A 19,054-nucleotide genomic window follows, 5' to 3' on the forward strand; every position below is an offset into this window, starting at 1 on the left:
CGCAGAGAGGCGGCGTAGTTACTCGTGTGTGTAATTTCAAGCTGTCCCCCAAACTAATATATCATTTTCCATCAGCATGTCTCAGGAGCAGACGAATGCAGCCGTGTGCTTTTGGAACCCATGCTGTTTCAGCCCTTTCCTTTAAAAATGTGCTTATTTGTCTTTGCAGTTACTTGATTTGGGTAGGCAATAACCACGCAAATTAGGAATGCAAATGTTCAGCCTAATTACGTTCAAGGTAGTAAGTTTTAAATGTACTACCCACTAGTTTTCATTTTGTGACACCCCCTCCCCCGGCATGTTCTTGGATTGTGAAAAGATAGTCAGTACTAAAACCCTATTGACTTTCTCTTCACCATGTAGTATTTTATAAACCCTTCTCACCCCATCAAGTGTCACTTTTATAAACTGAATAGGGCCGGCCTCTTTAGTCTCGCCTCATATGGAAGCCCCGCCATGCCACTCATCATCCTCGTTGCCTTTCTCGGTAACTTCTCCAGTTCTTCTGTATCCTTTTTGAGGTGTGGGGACTTCTGCTGTCATCTGGGAGCTCATCCGTTGGTTGGACTTGGTGACTAGGAGCTGCCAGTGTGATGCTGCTGCGAGAAAGGCAACTGTGGTCCTTAAATGCATCAGAGAAGGTATTTCCAGTGGAGAAGAGGGGGGTCGTCCTATTGCTGTTCCTGTGCCTTGCAAGAGCTCCTTTGGAACATGGCATTCAAAAGAGATGAATTTGCACTCGGGACAGGTGCAGCTAAGGGCTGCTAGGGTGATGAGGGGATGAAGAGCCTGTGTCACTAGAGGGATTAGCAGAGCTTGGCTTGTTTAGCTTAGCAAAACAGAGGCTGCGATTGCTGCCTATAAATACATCGGGGTAAACACCAGGGAGAGACGAGAAATGTTTAAGCTAAAGGACAATATTAGCACAAGAACAAATGGGGATAAACGGATAGGAAACAAATCTAGGTTGGAAATAAGAGGAAGGTTTTGAACCGCCAGAGCCCTGTGAGCATGAAATCACCTCCCCGAAGGGCAAAATGGCCTGAGTAGTTTTCAGATGGAGCTTGGACTGTGTGGCATGGCTGCCTACAGAAGGAGAGGCCCCTGTGCTGGACTGAGCTCTTCCAGTCTTGTGCTCCTTTTATCAGTCATACAGATCGATAGGAACTTCCCTCCAGCTATTGGCTTTCAGGCCCACCGTGGTCTAGAGCCGCTCCTGCGAGCTGCAGCGTAATCGGTGCATTCACCCTATAGCAATGCCCAGTCAATGCCAGCTGAGGACAAAGCAGCCCTGCAGAGACAGGGTTTGCTCCCAGCCCTTGCATGCAGTTTGACCTACACCTTAGGGGTGCAATCCTGGCCCCATTGAAGTGAATGGGAGCTTTGCCATTGACTTCAATAGAGCCAGGATTTAATCCCTGGGCACACGCGCTAGGAATCATACCCTCAGCTCCTCACTTCAGTGGATTCACACCCAGAGCTGGACTGCCAAGTTTCAGCCTCCTGGTCCAGGCATGAGTCCTGCTGGATCTTTGGGGTGGGTAGGTAGTATCATGGCAATAACATTATTTTTTCATCTGTATTTTTGGGGTCTGTTTGCTTGGCTGGTTCTTGTCTGTATAGCTCCCTGGCATCATCTCCCTTAACAGTGACTGACTCGATCCCAGGTTTGCCTCCATTATTCTTCCATTTTCCAACTGCATCAGGCAGATGCATCCTCAACCCGTAATCTCAGGGTTGTGGAGTCCTAAGTTACAGACTGTCTCATAAGCTGCTCCCAAGATGAAGGCCACCAGAGCAAGATGAAACCAGGTGCTGCTCTTCCATCTGGCCTTGCCCTTTCTGCTTAGCCTGTTCCACCAAGAACAGCTAAATCTTCAGCAAGTGTTAGTAATTTGGGGATCTCTGTATCCGGTCTACACTTGGGTGTTTCTCAGCTAGGGCTGAAGTGGGGCATCGATCAAGTTGGGTGGGCACGGACACCATAGTGTGTGCAGAGAAGAGGGATCTGCGCAGTCTATCTGCAGGGAAGATGTGTTGTGGTTCGTCCAAAAATTTAGCAAAAAGTGTTTTAAGTGGACTGGGTTGGGAGGGAAAGGGGAGGCTGGAGACTGATCAGTAGGAGGAGACATTCAGGTAGATTGGGCCCAACAAACTGCAGCAAATGAAGAGTGTGAAATGTGGAACCTGAACTCTTCCCCCTTGGAGATGGGATGGGGAGAAGGGATCCAGCGACTCACAGCTGCGGGGGAGCTCAGAGCCAGAATCCTTCAGGACCCGGTGAGCCCTCTTTGTAAGGGAAGGAGGCATGGGGATGAAAGGAGGGATCACGTAGTCCCTCTCTGCAAGACTTGTTGGTGCAAGAAGGAGCAGGCTATCCTCCCACCTGCCTGTTGAGGTGCCAGGTTGGAGACCATTACATCTCGCATCTAGCTCTGGAAATCCCTGGGATTTTAGCCCTAGCAATAGTTTTGGACATTTCTCATGGTCGGTGACCATGGTTGGTGACTGAAGGAATGGGTTGGCATCCGGGCCTTTGGACTCTGTCCCCATTCTAGTGAGTGACCCAAGGTAGCAAGTAGGCATGGCCTGGGATCTGCTGTGATCAGCAGGGACCTGCAGGGTCTGCCCATGGACTGCAAGTGTCCTTGCATGTTATTTGGGGTTGCATCTCCCTCCCTCCCATTCCTTCCCTTCTTCACAGCGCTCAGATTGCGTGTTGACCTTACTGTTAATTATTAATCCCCAAGCAAACACTCCCATCCCTGTCTTGTCCCAGTGACTCTGTGGGGCTTTTTCCCCCTCCCTTGTTCATAAATTACCCTGGTTACCTCTGTGGGTGGAGAACGGACGTGGGAAGAGCAGACACGCTGCTCTGAAACCCAGGCACGGTTTGGTCACTTGTGACAGTCTAGTCCCTATGAGTAGAAGGGGGTGCTTGGGCCACCCAGGGATGCTCCATAGTCTGGGATAAATCTTCCTGTGCCTTCAGTGTCTTTGGAGGCTACTTGGGAGGTTCTTAGGCTCTGACGTGGGTTTCACTGGAAAATGCCAACTAAATGCTCAACCGCTGCATGGAAAAATAAACAGAAATGTAGTACGACTGCCCTGTTGTTTGGTCTAACCATGCAAAGAATCAGGTCCAGGGGCTGGACTCTGAATCTGTTTCCAAAGGCAACTGGAACTGGGATTTGTTTTTGATTTTCTATCGAGCGCAGGGGCAGGGGAAGGCTTTTCCCTGTCTGGCATCTCAGTTAATTGAATTCTACTGCTGTTATGGTAAATGAGCCTTCCCTGAGCACCTGCTATCGTGCGGCTGTCTTCTTTAGCTCCCCATCCATGATCTACACAGTATAACTTTGTAAAGAACCAGCAGGCCCAGCACAAATGCTGAAGACTAAAGTTCAGGTACAGGCATATCCTATTGTGAGCGCTCAGAGAAGGACAGGGGGGCAGATGAACCCCCTAGAATTCATTACTGAAAGCTGTTTCTTGAAACAGTTCTTCTGAAGGATTAGAAGGCACTGAAAGTAATGGTTTGATGTAAGGGCAGAGCAAGATGGCTCTGGGCAGAGCTGAGGTGAGAGACAGACGAGGTCTGGTGAGGGAGCAGCCTCAGGGGTGGAGAGTGGGACAATTGTAGAGGAGGAGAGGAGGGAAAGGAGTTGGATGGTACCTCGTGGCTGCAAACCTTGAGGAAGATAGTGGGATGGTCAAGGCTGAGGGAGGAAGAAGCAGAGGAGAGCATTTGAGGAGATTCAGGAAAGCAAAGGGGCGTGGAAGCTGAAGGGGAAGGGAGAGCAGGGTAGAGGAAGGGTGCTGACAAAGCCCCAGCTTCCTTGTGCAGCGTGTTAATCTTGCAGTCAGCTTAGTAACTCTGCAGCTGGTGGTCTGAACCTTCACGCTCTGTCTGTGGAAGACGTGGGGGGCATCTTCTCCCCGTAGCTGAAGTCAGTGTGCAGTCTTATCTCCACCTCTTGTCTCCAGGCTTCCACGCTTGCTTTTGTTTTTCTCACCCGCTCTTTGCAGTCGCAGCTGGCATCGCTCTGTGTCTAGAGACCATGCCAGGCTTGTACTCACCATCTACCTGGACAGCTCTGCCTCTGAAGAGCTCAAGTGTGAAGGCCTGTGCCAATGGGTACTCCCTGGGACTCACTGCCCACCTCACTTACATCAACTCTGAAGAGGAGCCCGTGGAAGGTAAGATGGGTTTCTGGGACTAAGCAGGCTGCTGTTCCCAGCTGAGACCTAGGAGATGCAGGTAACATCCAGCCCAGTGCAGTGTGGAGCCCCCTCCCATCCACTCAGCCCTGGTCTCTGTGGCTGGGACAGACATTCAAAAAGCCTGAGCCTGAATTGATTCAATCTTTGCAGGTTAGTCTAACCTGGCTAGGCTGAACCAGCTTGTAACCATACAGACATCCCCTCTAAACTGAAGAAATGCAGGCACATGCCTGCAGTAGCTCAAGCTAGAAGTCGACGGGGGGGACACTAGAGCAGCCCTCCCTTCCCTTGTACAGTGCTGAGCTGTGGTGGGGTGTGGCCAGGCCCTGGTAGGATGCTCTGACTAGGGAGGGGTTCCCCCCACTCCCCTTGCTGCTCTTGACCAGCTCAGCAGGGAGTTGATAACAGAGCATTTATGAGCCCATCAGCAAAGCAAAAACCTCTCGTATTAGTTCAAGCTCTTAAACAGCTTTTTCCAAGGAAGGAATGGAGGGACATTACCAGCTACCTGTTGATTAGCTCCAAAAAACCCTGAGCCGACACTGTCCTGTCTGCCTTTGTCCTGTCTGCTTTACACAGACACCTCTCAGCGTTATCTAGCATACCACATACTGACTATGGTCCATGCTCTGGGACGGGGGAGCGGGGAATCCCTGTTTGAGCAGGGAGTGTGTGTGTGTGTGGGGGGGGGAGTTGGGGGTGGCACAGGGAAGCACGGCAGATGCTGCTGTGCCTGTCATCTCTGCCGGAGCTCCAGTCAGGGAGCAGAGGGGAGGGGCCAGCCCAGCTCCCTGGAGCAGAGAGCCCCGCCCAGGACTGCAAAGCATCTGGGATGCTGGGGGACTCTGGTTTAAGTTAAACCAGGAAGGGGTCTGGGACAGACATTACATAAACCGGTTTAACCTAAATCAGTTAAGTCTGATACTACATTCAACCAGGTTTATCTCAAACTGGTGTCAGCCATTTTCAAACTGGTTTATGTGCGTTGAACATCTGTTCTGTTACAGGTTGAAACCAGTTTCTGGTCACTTAAACTGGTTTATGTGTAATGTCTGTCCCTAGCCTGAACCTCCAGCCTCTACATGGTGAGCTAACAAGGGCTGATGAGGCCGGCTGTTAGAGGGGACTGTGAGAGACAGAGCCAAAACCAGCATCTTCCAGTAAGAGACAGTGGAATACACACAGTTAAGCCAGGACTTGCATACTGGTGTCAGGAGAAGGATCTTTCCCAAACCCAACACAGCACAGATGTAGGAAGAGGTGGAGGCAGTGGACTTTCCTGGTAGGCATCCAGGAGGCTGTGGTCCAGATAGCTTTCAACAAGGCGACAAAAGGCCAAGCTGCTTTCTTTTAAAGAGCAGGCACTCTTTGGTGCCTTAAATAGACATTTAAATGGATCTGGAGCTGTTTTCTAACCGCCTTGGCCTGCCTTGGCTGAAAGCTGGAAATCCCTTGGTGGAGGACTAGCTAGTTCAGAAGGGAGTTGGGAAAGAGAAACCAACCTCTAATCCGCAGCTCCAGTCTGCCCTCCCCACCGTAGTGACTGAAAGTCACTCCTCTTTGGTGGCTCTGCCGGGGTCTGGGTGCTGTGACTTTGTGGGTCTCTGTCTGGGTTTTGGTGTCCCTCTTCACTCGGAGGCTCAGCAGAAGGGCTCTGGATTGAACGGAGGCTGAGGCCGAACTCTTCCCCCACGGTAGGTGGGGGTCCTTCAGGGCAGAGAAGACACAGGAGGCTCTGTGGTCCTTGGGGGACTCACCAAGGGGAGACCCTTGGGGGTCCTTGCTGTTGCTCTGTGGCTGAACGCAAGCCATCGCTCCCCACGACCTTCCCCAGTGCTAAACCAGAGTCTGCAGTGAAAAGTGGCCTCACTTCATGCTGCAGGGCGGGGGACGCACAGGCTGAGGGTGTATCTGGTCTCAGGCACTTTTGGGTGCTGCGGAGAGCCCGGCCTCAGAGTCCTTTCTGCGCCCTGCAGGGGTGTTCATCTATCCTCTGGAGGAGTCCGAGGTCGTCGCGGGTTTTGAAGCCGAGACGGGAGGCAGGAGCATCACCTTCCAGATCCAGAACCGGCGCCACGCAGAGGATTGCTGCGCCGAGTGCAGCCCCGGTCTGGGCCAGCCGCTGCGCTGCGCCAGTGGTAAGTGTGGCGGGCTGGACAGCATTGCCTTGCAGTGGTGTGACACGGGGTGGCTACAGGGATGTCACAGCTGAGGGTGGCTCAGCTCAAATTTGGACAGGTGGAAATCAGGGGCTTCCCCTGAGGGCTGGAAGGTTACCCTTCACTTCGGGGTTTCGGCTGGGGGGGTCCCACCCCCTGGGAAGGGAAGACCAGCGCGACTGGAAGTCAGACATGCCGGGAAGCCAGCCAGAGCCTCCGCTCCTGAGCTCCCAGCCTGGCGTCTCGGTCAGCGAAGCTCGGAGGCAGCCTGTCGATGTCTGGATGCTGCCGAGGGAAACTCTGCCCCTTTTGAGGTTTGCCCTCATGAATGAAAGTGATGTCTCCCAGTCTGGACAGGCCCTGGAGGTGAGACCAGTCCTGTGGGGGCTGGGAGGGTGATAGATTATATCTGTCGTATTCCTCCCGGGATCTGCTCTCCCGGGGCCGGACTGTCGATGCCAGGTTGCTCCCTCTTATCCCAGCAGCCCAGTGTTGGCTTGGCAGTGGCTGAGGGTTGATTCCCCTGAACCCGCTCCTGAAGAAAGGCTTCCCTTCAGCCCCTCTCTCAGCTGGTTTCGTCCTCCCAGACTGCAGGCATGAGCTGATAGAGCCTCCCTGCGATGCCGTCTCACTCGTATCCTTCTCCTGCGATTGCCATACCAATTCCGCCAGCCCTGAGGTCTTCTGCTCCAACTCTGCCTTGCATGTCTTCAGCCCAGCTGCCTGCCTCTTTGTCCCGCCATTGCGGTTTGGGTTCACATCACTAATCGTCTCCTCTGCCTGCCCTCCCTTTTCTCCCCTCTCCCACCCCTCGCCTTTTTACCCCTGTTCACTACTGCTTCTCCCACCTGAGCATCTGCCCCTCATTTCAGCCCTGCTGCCCTTCCTATCTCTAGCCACTCCTTCATGGTCTCCCCTGGAGGCTTTTGAATCTCCTGGATGTTTAAGGCTGCATCTCTGGCTGCTTGCCCGGCATCTCCTGAATCCTCTGTCTTACGTACCGGCCTCTGGCTGCTTTACCACTCCATCCAGGAAGAGCACAAACCATCTATAGACGCTTCCTCAGCCTGACGAAGGGCGTTTATGCCCAAAAGCTTGCTAAGAATAATTTTTGTCCAACTATTTGAGTTCGTCTAATAAAAGATACCAGATTTCCCCAAAGAACCTTGTCTGTCTGAAGCTCCTCATTTTTCAGCCTGTTCTCCAGGTGTTCTCTTAAAATCACACACCTCCCTCCTGCCTTCCCATGGCAGACAAGCACATCTTTGTTCTCATCTAGGATCATCTTCAGGCCCTTTCAGTTTGTCTTCTCCTGCCATTCAGCCTATTAAGAGGTCCTTTCAGTTCCTGCTCTAGAATATCTTCAGAATCCATCCCTTCTTCCCTACCCCCTGGCCCTTTGCCCCTTGTCGCCTCCTGGTGTGACTGCGCCCTCCTCTCCCCTTTGGCTTCTCTCATAGTCCATCCTGTCCACTACCCTCCTCTCCTGCCCCTTGGCCTGCACGGTGCTCTGGTGGGATCCCCTCGTGGGCAGTTCCTTACCTTCCCCATCTAGTTCCAGGTTCCTGACTCATTCTCAGGACCCTGCTTTATCAGTCCAGTCTGCACTTCTGCCCCCATTTCCTCCTGCTTTCTGCTCCCTGTCCCAAGCTTCCCCACTTTCTCTTTGTCAAACCCTTCAGTGATGACCTCCCTCCAGGCTGGTCTGAACCTCTATGAAGGGTGCTAATGGTGCCAGCCCCATATCATCTGTGACCAGGGGCAGGGACCATGCCCGCTTATGCATCTGTGTCGTGCCTGACAGCTTTTAGTCTAATGAATACCCTTGATCTTAGCCCCATCCTACTACCAGCCTGTATCCGCTAGCAGCAGCTCAGGGCTCTCACTGGAAGCTGCCTCTTGACTCCCTCTTGTTCCTTTCCCGCCCAGGTCATCTGATTCTGGATGAAGATTTAGACCGCTCCACTTTCATCATCAGCACGGGCCCCATCAGGCCTTCGGAGACCCTGACTGTAGTCTTCAGCAGCAGCCAGGAGCTGGCGACCCGGCCAGATGGTGCGCTCCACATCACCTTCCCTTCCATCCTCACACCCCTCGTCGTGTCCATCCCTGAATGTGAGAGCGAGCCCGGAGGCTTGTGTGACGACAGGTTGGCCCTATGGTGATTTTCATGGCTTTCTCAGAGTCTATGCCATCCCAGGGGCTGAGTGAGGAGGTCCCAGAGTGGGCTGGGAGAGCAAGCGGGGGCCCTGGGGCGAGGATGAAGAACAGAGGGCTGGTTCTGTGGGTAACTCCACTTCACCAGGTCTGAGCACGGTGCCGCACCGGGGAGCTGTGCTTGGGTTTCAAAAGTAGTGAACGTCCCCAGTCTCCTGGATGAGCCTGGGGCAGACCGTAAGCTACCCAAGAAGTAGCATGGGAGGGAGCTGGGGTGGAAGAGGAGCCTCCGTGTTCCCGTCCCGAGGCATTGTGGAGCTCCAGTGGCTTGAGGAGCCTGGGTGTACATACATTGAAGCCAAGTGGACATCCCTGGGTATCAGGAGGAGGGGACAGAAATGCCTGGGAGCCTGTGGCAAGACTGGGGTGGAGGCTGCTTGGACTGAAGTGTCTGCAGGCTGCAGCACTGCAGAGGCAAATGGGGCTTCTCCTGGGAAGGCCTCCCCAGCAGAGTTGACTGTGCCTTGCATTTGGTTTCAGTCCCACCAGCTGCTTTGGAGCCCCCGGCCCGCGGAGCGAGCAGTCGTTCACGGCACCTCCCGAGAGCACTGATGTCTTCAGGGGCCAGGTCTACAACCCCTTCCCCTACGAGTTCACCTTTGAGCTGCTGGTCAAGGGGCCCTGTTTGTTGGCAGGTATGAGGCTGGGGTTGCTGGTGGGCTCAGTTTTCCCTTGGTTTTCATGGGTTATCAGTGGTTGTGAAAGCAAAGAGTCAGGAGTGTTGACAAGAGCATGGGCAGGAGCTGGCCCTGCCTGCTCCCCACAGCCCAGCTAGTGCCCCTCAGTACTGGGCTGTGCCAGTGCTTCCGCAGGGACTCAAACCCAGAGGTTTCTGGCTAGAGGGTCTTGGTCAGACCGTATTTTGGGTCAGGAAGGAATTGTACCCCACGGTCCTGTTGTACGGACTGTGAGGGCGTTGCCTTCCTCTGTAGCTGGGGAATGGCCTCTCCCTGGGATCTCTCACGTGTCTATTAACAACCTGTTATAGAAAGAGGACATTGGCTGCTGTGGTTCCCCGGCTTTACCTGTGGCAGGTTCAGGTGCGATGTCTTGTGTCGTGTCAGGGTTGACAGTAGTTTTATGAAGAGTTTAGATGATGGATGTGTACGGGATAGTTTGGAGAGGGACGATGCTGTCTTAGGCAGGGGATTGGACCAGGTCCCTTCCAGGCTGACTTCTCTATGACTCAATAGCGATGAGCCTCATTGCCAAATGAATTTCCTTCTGGTATCCTAGGACAAACCTAGGTCTTATCCCTCCTCCAAGCCCTCTCCTTCTGCTTTTCCTCAGCATCTCCCCGTCCTTTTCCAATCTATGGGACATAAATTAAAGGGTGGGGGTTTGAATTAATATGACATAATCCTGCCAGAGCCAAGGGACTCATGCTAACATGGTTCCTCCTTCCCCAGGACCCTTGTCTGATGGCATCCTGCTCTGCTACAGGCCGGGTCTAAATCTGATGCAAGACACAGCCCAGATTTAGCCTATAAAAACCACACTGTGGGCCAGTGGCAGTCTTGTCCTGCCCCAAAACACCCCACCACTCACCCTCCTTGGGTGCCTTCTTCTCAGGGCTGTTCTGGGTTCTTCGCTGATGGCACAACACCCTGGCTGGAGCGTTACACTCACTTCCTTTGGGTCTAAAGTAGGATTAACAGGCTATGTCTACGACAGACGATCAGCAAGAATTAATTAGCGTCTCTCAGTGAGGTTCCTGAGTGAGGGAAAGCAGGAGGAGTCTCAGGGCATTGAGAGATGCTGGCTGGGCTGCCTACAGCTGCCCACATGCCTCTGAGCATCATGGATTTATGGCTGAGACCTGTCAACTCATTTCACCTGTGATGGGCTCTCCGCCACTCGCGCCAGCGGTAAAAGCCTGCCTCTTTATAGCTTAGTCGATATCCTCCCCTTAGAGACATGAGGGATGGCTGCAGGGGAGAGGAAGTGCTGTGGAGAGAAGGGTGATGGGAGTGAATTGCAGAGAGTGGAACGGGTGCTGGAGAGGTTAGCAGAACTAATACCATTAGTGTTGGCTCGGGGCCCGTCTGCCTCTGAGATGCTGCATCAGTTTGCTGGCCGGCTCCTCCCTCCCTGAGTCCTCGGGGGATCCCAGCTGGACCGTGAACATCCCTGCAGTTCTTCCTACGGCTCGAGGAAACTCATCTCTGCCTCTCCAAGCTGCTGGGGCTGGGAGGCTGCGCTGAGCATGGCACAGGGTGGTGACTAGACAGTGGCTTGCTCAGTGGAGGCCACGTCTGGAGAGGTTGCAGGGTGAAGAGGGAGGGCACTGGCTTAGTGAGAGGGGCCGAGGGCCTCTCCGTGCTGCCCCTGTGCCTAGAGCTTCTTTCCTGGCCCTTCCCGTCAGCTCCCGCCCTCCTCTCCCCCAGATCTCCTCCCAGGATACCTCCTCCTTCCATGAAGCCTAGTACCTTACTACTCCCTCTCAGCAAGCAGGGGCCCCATGTGAGCGTGAGCATGAGCCCCCGCGCGTGCGGCTGTGTGGGCGGGGAGGTCTGTGCGCACAGATGTGAGCACAAAGGGGTGCGTGTCTGTTTGCTTTGGTGTGCGCACAGAACAGGCACCTGAACGCAAGTGTTTGCAAGGGCACGGAGCCAGGCGTGCACAGGCAGCTGCGCATGCCAGTGCAAGCACTTGTGCCAGCAGGAGTGTATATGTGTGTGTGTACGTGCCGGTGAGCACACTTGCACGCCGCTGAAAGGAGGGGGAAAGGGTCTCTCCCACCTGGCTAATGACACCCCTTTGCCTAGCAGTGCTTGCTTCTCAGGGTGTGCCTTAACCAGGCCCCAAGTCCCCCCGTGGCAGCTACTGCAGACATGCAGACCCGGAACCATCAGCTAGCACTGGGCAGTCTTGCAGGACAGCTTGGGGTTGGGCTGGGGCTGGAGGTTGGGGTAGAGGAGCATGCTCCATCTCTCTCCCTCCCTGGGCATGGACCAGCTTGCACAGGCAGAGCGAGCGGTAGTGCCGCCTGCACTTAGAGTTGCTTAACACTGTCCATTAGAAGCTGCTGCTTCCAGCTTTGCCAGACTTCGACCATGCCGGGAGCCTGCTGTGGGCTGAGTTCCTCTTGGACCAGCCAGAAACAGGGTTGGGGGGAAGTGCGGTGTTGCCCATGCTCAGGATGCAGCCTTCCTTCCACCCCCAGCGGTGCCGTGCATTATGGTGCAGCCTTTTATTGCACCAGTGCTCGTGTTTTCCACAGCACCCAGCGGGGATTGCACTCGGGGAATGCCTCAGGGCTGTTGCATGAGGCTGGGGTGTGTCGGTCCCTGCCACGTGTGTTATGGGAGTAGGGAGGCATAAAAATGAACTGAGTGGGAGACTGCAGGAGGAGTCTTAAAGGATTGACACGACACCTCGTTCGATAGATGACAGAAAGGCTGTACAGCTATTCCTCGCTGAACGCCGTAGTTACGTTCTTGGAAAATGCGACTTGAAGCGAAACGATGTTAAGTCCAATTATGTCACAGTAGTTACCTACTAGCAGGTGACGGCCAAGCAATGTTATAACCGAACCTTGCGCGACTTTAAATGAGCATGTTCTCTAACGGATCAGTGACGTAATAACGAAACAACGTTAACCGGGACGACATTAAGTGAGGAATGCCTGTATTTACTACAAGTCCTCATGGTTAAATGAGCCCAAACCAAAGCAAAGTCCAGTATTTATCTATAACATGATAATTTCTCATCAAACCTTAGGGGTCCTACCTTAGGGGTCTTTAAAAGGAAGCTTGATAACTACCTAGCTGGGGTCATATGAGCTTAACTTAGTGGGGGGTCGTATAAGCCCAGTATTCATTCCTGCCCAGGGCAGGGGGTCGAACTTGATGATCTGCTCAGGTCCCTTCCAACCCTCCATCTATGAACCTATGAATCAAACAGGCGACAAGAGAGCCGGCCTTTTTCTTCCAGCTTCTCAAGAGGGCTGGGGCGCGGCAGCAGTTCTTGTCAGAGAGATCTTTCATCCTTGAAGCAAGTGCAACGTTAGCTGGTTCGTTCCTCTTCTGATACCCTTTAGCTCAGCACCTTCAAAGCATTCTTGCAGTTGTGTAAATCAAGAGCAAGTCCCCAGCAAGAGCCGACAGGAACATCCTGTTAATCAAACTGCTCGTTACTGGTTATCAGAAAGTTCCAACTTGAATGAATTACTACGAACTTTGTAACGTATCAAGGAATGGATTGACGACCAGGGAAAACACAAGGTTTTGAAGAGCGCCCTTGGAAAATCAAGGGAACCACCAGACAAAACAGAAGTAAATCAGGAGGAGACATCTGTCCCCTACGGAGAATGACTCCTGCACATAACATGAGTGAATTGCAAAAGAAATATTCACCATACTAATTAATCAAGGATGAACATTTCATACGGCTACATCCCAGACAATTAGGGGAGCCTGCTTAAAACCATCACAAATATAGTAAGATGAGCTGGAAGTGATACCTCATTATTTCTTCTCTGAAGCACTAGCCACAAACTCGCATCTTGCCCTAGTCAATCAGCACCGGTATTTGTATTTTAACTGTTGTGGCAGGCCCCAGCTTAGCACGAATTTCAGAGTCGTCACAGGGGTGGGAGGGAAAATAGGGGATGGGAAAAAATGGCGGTACTGTATTCTCCTTGGAGATGGTGAGTGCGGGTGAGAAGTGAGGCTGGAGGGGCGGGGGGCACACTCTCCGTGGTCAGAGCCAGGGAAGCAGAAGGAGAGGGGGTGAACGGCCCGGGAATTTGGGGGCTTGGAGGCGGCTTGTCTTGTACCATCTTGTTTTCATGTCTTATTCTGTATCTGTGAACGCCAGTCTTTTATTGTCGGACGCCCCAAGGCTTTTTTGGGAAGGGTGGCAAAGACACCTATGGCACAAACACGTAAAATAGCAGCTATATCGGACAAGTTGGCTGCCCTCCTCTCCGTGCTTCAGTTTGCCTCGCCTCCGCTCACAGGGGTGCTGTGAAGATTAAATAATTAAAGACTGTGGAGCACTTTGCTGGTGAGAGCAGATGATTGATTAGCTGGCTACCTGGGAGGTCACTGATAGCTTCTGGGTTTGGTGCAGGGTTTAAATGGTGTGTGATGAATGATGATAAATCAAACCTAGGACCAGCCCTTGAAGCAAGCAGTGACTTCACTGAACAAGGAAGGTGTCCCCTGGGGAAGACATAGCACGTTGTCATGGGACAAAACCCTGCAGCAGGATACTCAGGGACTGGAGGAGGGCGGGGGGTAGCAAAATGTAGATGCACCGATGCTTCCAAACATCTCCATCCTCAGTTGCAGAGACCACAATGTTCTTTTAATGCCATTATTGTGCATTTTACTGTCATGCCACATGCTCCTGTCTGGCTCCTGGAGGTGGAGAGCAGAGGAGCTGAAGGTTGCAGGTCAGAGAATGGATTGGCACAACAGGGGGGGAGCCGCAACTCCTCCAGCAGGGCCCGAGGGCCCAGCCACGTGACACGACACGTTCCCACCATCTGCCTAGGACTTCAGTGGAAATGACATTGGGACCCAAAGCAGACCCAGGAGCAGCTCCTCCGGGGTAGCTGAAGGCAGCAGGAGGCTGTTACACCTCATCGCTGGGTGGCAAGACAGCAGGTAATAGCCGGTTTGCTTAGAGGCGCCCCCAGGATAACGCTGGACCTCTACCAGTTGAGCTTACCCCGGTGGAGTTGCCCCGGATTTTCCTGGGGTGCTTCTACACCAGAGTGAAGTGAGTTACCGTGAAGGCTGCTTACACCAGTGTAGACATGCCATGTGTCCAGGCTCTCAGCGTGGCAGGAGTACACCCAAAGTGCTGATCCAGAGGCCGGGCTGGAAGACTTCCCCCCTCTCTCCCCGCACCTCTCGGCACCTGCAGCGTCCATGACTCCTGCCACTTGTTCGTTCTGCAGGTTTGGAGAGCCCGTCGCATGCCCTCCGGGCCGATGCCAACCCCTACGCCAGCTCAGCCTCCACCATCTGTGTGACCTTGGCAGAGGGTCACTGCTGCGACAGGAATCTGGAGATTATTCTGTACCCCTGCGGTAAGAGGAGCCCTGCCACCCATGGTTCAGTTGCTTCCAACCGGAAGCCCAGAGCTAGAGTGCAGGGATCAAGGCAAGGGAAATGCAGGAGACGCTGACTTTGGGGAGCACAGGGCTTCCCTTGGCAGGGGGCAGTGCTGGGAGCGGTGTGGGAACAGGGGCTGTAGGGAGGTCCGGGCAGCTGCAGTTCCAGGAGGTGCTGCGGAGAAGGGAGCAGGTATGGTAAGAACAGGGAGAGCTCCTGACTGCTGAGCTCAGTGGTCTTCACTTCCAGCCCTTGAGCTGAATCTGGCCCATGAGGCCGTGTTACCCAGTCCCTAGGGAGTCCTCGAGGCCTCATGACATGGCTCTGCATGCCAGATGGCTCTGCAGCTGGTTCCAGCACGTGGAGTCAGGCCGTGGCCCCATCTGGCATGTGGGATTGCTCCACAGCTGGACCTGGCCCATGGGATTGCTCCATGGCTGGATCTCGCCTGTGGACCAACTCGGTGCCACTCATCCAGCCCCTGGGGCTGGAAGGTTGAGCATCACGGGCTTAGCTCTCTGCCTTTCCCAGCTGGAAGCATTGGGGTGGAGTTGTCCCAGGCTCCCCCACATGAAGACGTGGCTGGTATTGCAGATTGTTTTCCATTTGCTCGGCTTTGAACAGCCTCGGGAGGGCCCTTTCTGTCCCGTGGCACGCTTGCAAAGGGCAGGGCTCTTGTGGCCGAGGCTCCCCTTCCAGCACCTCACTTCTCAGCTGCTTTCCCCTTTAAATGCTTGATTCAGCGGACGAAGGGCTGCTGGGCGGGTGCCACAGACCACTCCGAGTGTCTGTCCTTGTTCCCAGAGCCTCATCACCCCCATCTAGTCATCGAGGAGGGCACGATGACGTACCAGGAATATGAGGCTCACATCCGGAGCCGCCGGGACTACGTTCGAGTTGCCAAGAGGGACAGCGACGGGGAGAGACAGGTGACCTGCCCCGGGGGTCTTTGGCAGGACAGTCCAGGGAAGGGGCCAGCTAAAGGACTGAGGCACAGGTGGGGAAAGGCTGGAGCATCAGAGGAGTAGGCAATTCCAGTGCAGGGCTTGGAGGCAAGGAGGAGCCCCCCAAGGCTTGTGGGAAGGGGAGGAGGAAGGGGAGGACTGGCAGAGCTTACCCGTCCCCTCACTTCTGCTTGTAGGTAGCCTTTGTTCAGAAGCGGTTCCACAAAGACATCTTCCACAACCCGGTGCTGATGCTGAACTTCTGCCCGGAGGTGGGCAGCTTCCCCACCGACCTCCAGACCGTCACTCGGGAGATCCTCTTCCTTGTCGACCGCAGTGGCAGCATGAGTGGCCCCAACATCGACCGCATCAAGGTGGGCAGGTGCAGGGCCCAGCTCTGGCCCTGGCAATGTCCCCCTGCCTGGGGGGATTGGACCTGGAGCACAGCCAGGAGCAACCCGTGGCCGTGTGGTCCCTGAGTGCTCAGGGGTGTTATGGAGCTGTCTGAAACCGTCCCATTAGGGGGAGGGTGGAGAGAGGTGATTTCGGTCACTCTCAGATTTCCTTCATGCTTATCACAAGGCTTGAGTATAACATGGTGACTCTGTTACTCCCAGTTGTTGCTTGGTCGAGATCAGGGTGAGCTCGAGCTAAGACCACTGCCGTGGGAAGGTTATGGGGAGGGGGCCTGGCCATAGCTATGGCATCCTCAGGGCTAAATCCAGCCCTTCCTCCTGGGGTCCCTGGGCTGTGGAGGTGGGGAGCTGTAGTAGGGGAATGAAGCCATGGGCACAGCAGGGGCGGGTACTGGGGAAGGAGGTATGGACTGGTTAGAGGTGGGGTCTGGTGTTTGCCTTTGTCTGAATCCTCTCATCCCCTTCACCACGGGGCCGAGGCTGCATAAGTGCCCTGGACAGCACTGCTATGCCGAAGTGGCCTCTGTGGAAAGCTCCACAGCTGCTGTACAGCTCCCTGGCCCCTCTTCAGGCCAGCTGTTCTGGCTGGATTTTTTTCCCTTTATTTTTGGGAATAAGGAGGACCTAGAACCAGCACTGAAAGCCGATGAGGGAATACCTGGCACACGTGAGAGCAGCCAGTCTGGCTGGCACTCATCCCAGCACAGCACTGAGCAATGTCTGGAGAGCGGCGGAGAGTCCTGGAGAGGCCTCAATGCGGCTCTAGATGATACACATGCCAGGGGGTGACCAGAGAGTACATGTAACCTCTCCCTACGACAGCAACGGGACAGACCCTCTGCGGGGTATCAGCAAGAGAAGTATGAGCAGGTGCAGTGGAGGCTAGACAGCTGCCACCCAGAGACCTGCAAATGGATGGACGAAGGGAGCATGGTAGTTTGCAGAGAGAGATGACAGGAGGAGAAGCACGTGGTAGTGCTTCACGACATCTTGCTGGCACCATTCATTCTAATGGCTCCGCAGCCAGAGCTGCAGTATGTCTTGGGAACCCTGAGAGGCTGAAGGAAGGGGCCTGGCAAATGGCATTAAAGCTGGGATGCAGTTCTTAGTGGAGACTGCAGGCCGGGACCAACCCTGAGATGAAGGGGGCAGGTGACAGGAGCATGGTCCGGATACAGGTGGTCACAGCCCAGGGGGTCAGGAAGAGGCAAGGAGGCAGACTAGAGCAGGGGCACCAGACGCAGGTGGGTTGTGGGGCCAGGGTTTGCAAGGGTCCAGGACATAGCCGTCACCCTGGGTAGAGCCATGAGCTAAGGGTGCTAGGAACAGGAGGCAGGGAGCCAGACGGGTGTCACTAGCCAGCGTGTCTGGGGCAGACAGGTGTATCTGTGTGGGACTGGGATGTGGGCAGTCACCAAGCCAAGCCACGAGCCTGGCGCTGACCACCAGAGGACTGGGGTCTGGAACACAAGGGTCCGGGCTGCACCTGGGACCGGAAACAAGGGTGAAGACAACAGGTAGGACCCCAAGAACAGGAAACTGGGCACAAACTGGCTGCGCCCAGGGCCTGGGACACTAGGAGTGAAAGGCAGGACCCAGGAAATGAAGACCAAGGAGGCAGCAGCCTGAGGGCTCTGGCAGGGAGCAGCACCCAGCCGGAGGTGGTTTGGTCGCTGGTGTCCTGGCTCAACCAGGGCCAGCTGGGGCCATTTAGCCTGTCTGCTCCCCCGACAGCAGGGGACAGAGCAGGGCCCTGAGTGCTGGGGGTGCCCAGAGCAGCACGTCTCAGCCCGGCTCTCCCTGGCACTGGCGGACGGTTGGGCGACCCCCTTGTCGTCAGGACCTGGCTGAGGGAGTGCAGTGTTCACCTGGTGTTCGACGTGACAAAGCTGCCGTATAAACATTAACAGATTTATCTTCATTATGCTCCTCATTAGTGCCCGAAAGAGAAGCCAACAGCTGGCTTAATGAGATTCAGAGCCGAGACCAAGGGAGGAAACGACAGGTCGCAGCGAGGGGAGGGAGAGGATGCAGAGATGGGGAGGGAGACCAGAGCCTTGGGGAAACGGGGGCTTCTCTTTAGGAAGCAGGAGGCGAGCAGCAGCGGGGGGTCCTCTGCCTGGGAGATCCTGGAGCCCTGGGACATCAGAGGTGTGATGCACAAGGGCAACGCTCAGCTGGTGCAACTCTGCCGGCTGCACTGCCCGGTCACTCCTGTCCAACTCAGGGAGTGCAGGGGTCCCGGCAGGGCCTTGGGACAGCTGCAGGACCTTCCCCGCAGGCTCTCACTGGACGCAGCCAGGTCCGGAGGCTGAGATTGCTGTGAAGGATCGGAGGCTGAAGCACCATGGCCGGGATGACAAACAGCTCAGGCTCCTCATCCTCCCTTTCCCTGCTCAGCCTCTCCAGCTGAATCCCCCTCTTTCACCGTGCTGCCTTCTGCCTCTTTCCCCCAGTGAGCCTGTCCTCAGTTGCTCGCTGGTCTGCTCCTCCTGGAGCAGCATCCGCAGGCCCTGCTACTCTGCCCTGTCTGCAAAGAGCAAAACCCCTCTGAAGACCCCACTAGGCCATCTCAGCCCTGCTGTAGGTCCCTGCTCCAGCCCTCTGCCTCTGGGATGCCCGAGAAGCTGCCTGTGAAGGGCATGGCAGCGGGAGCTGCCTCTGCTGCACTGCTGTTGGATGATAAGTAGGGGATCCTCTCACAGCTGGGGGTTAGGGACTCAGAGGGGAAGCGATGTGACATGACCACGGTCACCCAGGGAGTGACAGCAGGTGACACCCGAGCGGGGCAGCTCTGCTTCTGCCACAAGCACACCTGAGCAGACAGTGCCCGGCTCTGAGATCTCTGTGGCGGGGGGCAGGGACACGGCATGCAGCCTGCCCTTGCCACTCTTCTCTCGCTGTCCTCACCTGCCTGGCATGCCCGGTTTTGTCTTCCCAGGAGGGCTTGCTGGTGGCGGTGAAGAGCCTCCCGTCAGGCTCCTTGCTGAACATCGCTGGATTCGGCTCCAACATCAAGCCGCTCT

The 19,054-nt window shown here is 54.9% G+C and overlaps 1 protein-coding gene across 1 annotated transcript in view; it reads left to right on the forward strand.

Annotated features, from left to right (window-relative positions):
- The window catches only part of VWA5B2 (von Willebrand factor A domain containing 5B2), a 33,613-nt gene that overhangs the window by 5,741 nt on the left and 8,818 nt on the right, over positions 1-19,054 (forward strand). The window contains exons 2-9 of the mRNA XM_025195898.1: positions 4,030-4,200; positions 6,201-6,362; positions 8,313-8,532; positions 9,081-9,235; positions 14,512-14,643; positions 15,473-15,597; positions 15,810-15,986; positions 18,970-19,052. Coding sequence (XP_025051683.1) covers positions 4,062-4,200; positions 6,201-6,362; positions 8,313-8,532; positions 9,081-9,235; positions 14,512-14,643; positions 15,473-15,597; positions 15,810-15,986; positions 18,970-19,052 — 1,193 coding nt within the window. The 5' untranslated portion in view covers positions 4,030-4,061. The remainder of the gene's footprint in view (positions 1-4,029; positions 4,201-6,200; positions 6,363-8,312; positions 8,533-9,080; positions 9,236-14,511; positions 14,644-15,472; positions 15,598-15,809; positions 15,987-18,969; positions 19,053-19,054) is intronic.

This window comes from Alligator sinensis, unplaced genomic scaffold, assembly GCF_000455745.1.
Source record: "Alligator sinensis unplaced genomic scaffold, ASM45574v1 scaffold301_2, whole genome shotgun sequence".
Classification (NCBI taxonomy): domain Eukaryota; kingdom Metazoa; phylum Chordata; order Crocodylia; family Alligatoridae; genus Alligator; species Alligator sinensis.